The sequence below is a fragment of the Morus notabilis genome, unplaced genomic scaffold (assembly GCF_000414095.1).
Source record: "Morus notabilis unplaced genomic scaffold, ASM41409v2 Scaffold647, whole genome shotgun sequence".
Lineage (NCBI taxonomy): Eukaryota > Viridiplantae > Streptophyta > Magnoliopsida > Rosales > Moraceae > Morus > Morus notabilis.
This window is the reverse complement of record NW_010365191.1, coordinates 175956-179273: the sequence shown is the minus strand read 5'-3', so window position 1 is coordinate 179273 and position 3318 is coordinate 175956. Positions and strand designations below refer to the sequence as shown.

Here is a 3318-nt window from a genome sequence, read left to right as displayed (position 1 = left end):
CTCATTAATGTGCCTTTGAGCTTTCTGCAACTTTGTGCAAACTCAGATACGACCAAATCCAACCCCTCCTCCAATCACCCCCATTGGCTACTTTCAACTAAACCCAAAATTGACCCTCTTCACAAGTACTCAAAAAAGTCTTTTATACTACCCCTTCTCTAGGTAAAATTCTCTTCCTTTTGAGGGGGAAAAAAAAAGGGGTTCGGATAAAGATAAATAAAAATACTAGAAGTTGTTTCCTATTCACTTCTAGTTGAGTAAAACAAAAGTATGTTTTTTCTGAATACCACGCAATCTCATCGTTACATTCGGTGAAAATTGGCATAATTCCAAATCTCGAATGGGTATTGATTAAAAATTTATAATCGGTCTGGACGGCTGAAAACAAAAATATTATAAATTGAAGTAGTTGTCCTGTTTATTTTACTTATTTAAATTTTATTATAATAAAAAATTTTAAAAATATTTTAATTTAAATTAAAAATTAAATTAATAAATTAAACAGGTCATTAATAATACAAAGCGGGTAAATAAATCGGAGAAATATAACAGCCAACTAATAAAACAAAAAACAAAATAGAAAAATAAGGAAAATGGAATTTCACAATTTAGTTATTATACAAACTCAGATTTGCGTTGACTACTTTGATGATATCTCTCAACGAAGTATGAGATAAAATTACTTAAAAAGAAAAAATAAGAAAAGAGGGTAGAATCTAGATAGTAGAGAACTTGTATTTAACAGAGAAATTACTGAAGAGGAGAGAAAACATAATAAAAAAAAAAAAAAAACAGAAAATAAATTTTTTTTAAAAAATATATGAAAAATAAAAATAAATACTCAAGTTGTCGGCGCGGAGCCGGAGCCGGAGCTTGAGCCGCCGGAGAGAAGCTCCGCGAGAGCCGACATGGTTCGGACTTGCATCTCCAGAGCCGCTATGTAATCGGTGGCTTCCTCAAGAATAACCGGAAGAGGCTGTTTCCGGCAACCGGGAACCAACCGGCCAAGAACACGGACTTTCTTCTGCACAGCCGGCAAATTCTTCCCCTTTAACCGGTAAACGCTCACTCTCGGCTTCCTCGTCGACCGGCTACTCCCGGTCCGGTACCCTCTGTCTCTTCTGCTTCCTGAACTTCAGCTTGAGCCGGTTCGTCAGAATGGCTCGGCTCCAGCGCGTGCGCCCCTTAGCAGTCACGGCCAAGGCTCTATCCGCCGCCTCCCGCACGGCTCTTCCCCGCCGCGGCGCCGGCGGTGGGCCGCCGCCGTCGCCGCCAATGGTGACGTGGCTGAGGGCCTTGAGGAGTTTAGAGGAGTAGATTTGCTGTTGCGCCTCGGACTTCCAGGTCTGAGCTTGACGCGCCAAATCGGCGTGGTCCTGTTTGGCTAGCGGGAAAGTTTTCTTCTTTCTGAGTTTCTTTCTCTGCGGGCGATCGGTGTTCGTTACGGGATTGGAAGAAGAAATCAGAGATGATGGGGTGGCCATCTCCACCGTCGGATCCGATCCAATACCAGATTCCGAATCTCTGTTTCTCTCTATCTCTCCAAAAACCCCGTTCTTCAAAGATGACAGAAGAAGTAGAAGATAAATTAGAGATTAGATTAGGAGAGATAGAGAATTAGAGATGAAGAGTGATTGATCACCTATTTAGATGAAATAAATGAGACAGTTTTAGAGAGAGAGAGAGAGAGAGAGAGAGAGGGGATAAACGGAACGGAGTTGGTTGAGGGAGTGGCGTATGGATGAATATGATGAAGGTTGAGAGAGAGAGAAAGAGGAGAGAGAAACGGTGGGGGAGTGAAATGAAAATAAAGGAATGAAAAGAAAGAAGGCGTCGTTTGGGTTTATAAATAATAAAAAAGTAATGCTCATTGCTCACACACATATACATTTCTCTTCTTTTGGATGGCCATGGGTTCGAGCCTTATTGGTGGCTCGGAATCAGGATGATTCCCCTGTAGTTATCAATTGCTTTCTACACTAGAAAAAGATGCGATTTATTCCTCGCAAATTATCACCGTATAACTTTCTCGAAAATTTTTACCGTGTAGTTTGCTATTTTACGTTATTAGTGAATAATAGTTATTTTTAATTATTAAATTAATTTTTTTATAAAATTAAATAATTTATTCGACCGTAAAGATTTTAATCTTTTATTATTAGAATGGAGATTTTTATTGTAGAATATAAAAAATATATTTTCAAAAATGTAAAAAAATAAAAATACTAAAGTGGTGAAACATAATCAGATTTTTATTAGATTTGGTCAGATTGTTATATTTTCTCATACATTTACTAAAGATTTTTTTCCAATTTAAAAAAAAGATTTGTTATTAATTGAAAAAATAGTGTTGATATTTATTACCTATTGATTGTGACAACACAAAAGTTGAACTTTCATATAGAAAAAGCTAATATGTAACTGCCGTTAGAGATGTCAGATGTGTTGTGTTGTGCCGATTCAGTCCATAATTAACTAAGTTCATACGTGTTTCATATCATGTTTGGTCTGACTCTAGTGCTGAAATTTTGGACAGGCCGCCCGCGACCATAGAAAATTTTAAATTTTTACCCGATGACTGAGCCCGTCAGAGCCTGAATTTTCGGGCTGCTCGACTCGACTCGAAGAAGGCCATGGACGGGCTTTGGGTAGGTTTTGGCTGCATTTATATACTATTATATATATTATATATAATTTTATTTACTAATTGTATATGGTATGTATATAAATGATTTTTAAGTTATTTATTGTAAAAATTATAAGGGATGTTGCAATTTGAAATTTGAAATGAACACGAACTATATAAAAAGATATTTATTTATTAATTTTTAAATTTGTAATTCATGATTATCTCGTTAAAAATTTTACCAAGAAAAACCCAATTGGGATAAAAACTTGGTAAGAAAAAAAGAGTGCAATCATTCTGGGACGAATTACAAATTTGACGAACTTACAAAGTTTATACAAGATTACAATAACATTGTACAAAGTAAATAAATATTTACAAATTACAATAATAGAATTTAATTTGAAGCTGAAGGATTGTCTTCAAAATTAAAAGTTAATCTATTAAATTCGTCGATCCATTTTTGGCTTGCCGGGGAAATTGAATCGTGTAAGTGTTGATCTCAAGTATGTTGTGTCGTGAATAGTGTTACCTTGTAATTTGTCACAACAATATTTGCATTGAGCTATGTATTTAATGATACCGTTATTGTCGACCTCCTCGAATGTGTTGAAGTGCTCCTAAACTATTGAGGTGTGCTTGCATTTCTTCTTGAAACTTGCAACACTACACTAGTACTTCCACTTGCCTAT

General features: G+C 36.0%; 1 protein-coding gene across 1 annotated transcript; it reads right to left on the bottom strand.

Annotated features, from left to right (window-relative positions):
• Positions 1-606: 606 nt before the first annotated feature.
• Positions 607-1804, bottom strand: LOC21389803 (transcription factor bHLH148). Its single transcript, XM_024171846.1, is given in 2 exon segments — positions 607-1109; positions 1111-1804. Coding segments are annotated over 2 exon segments (642 nt in total). The 5' UTR covers positions 1485-1804; the 3' UTR covers positions 607-841.
• Between the last annotated feature and the right edge of the window lie 1514 nt (positions 1805-3318).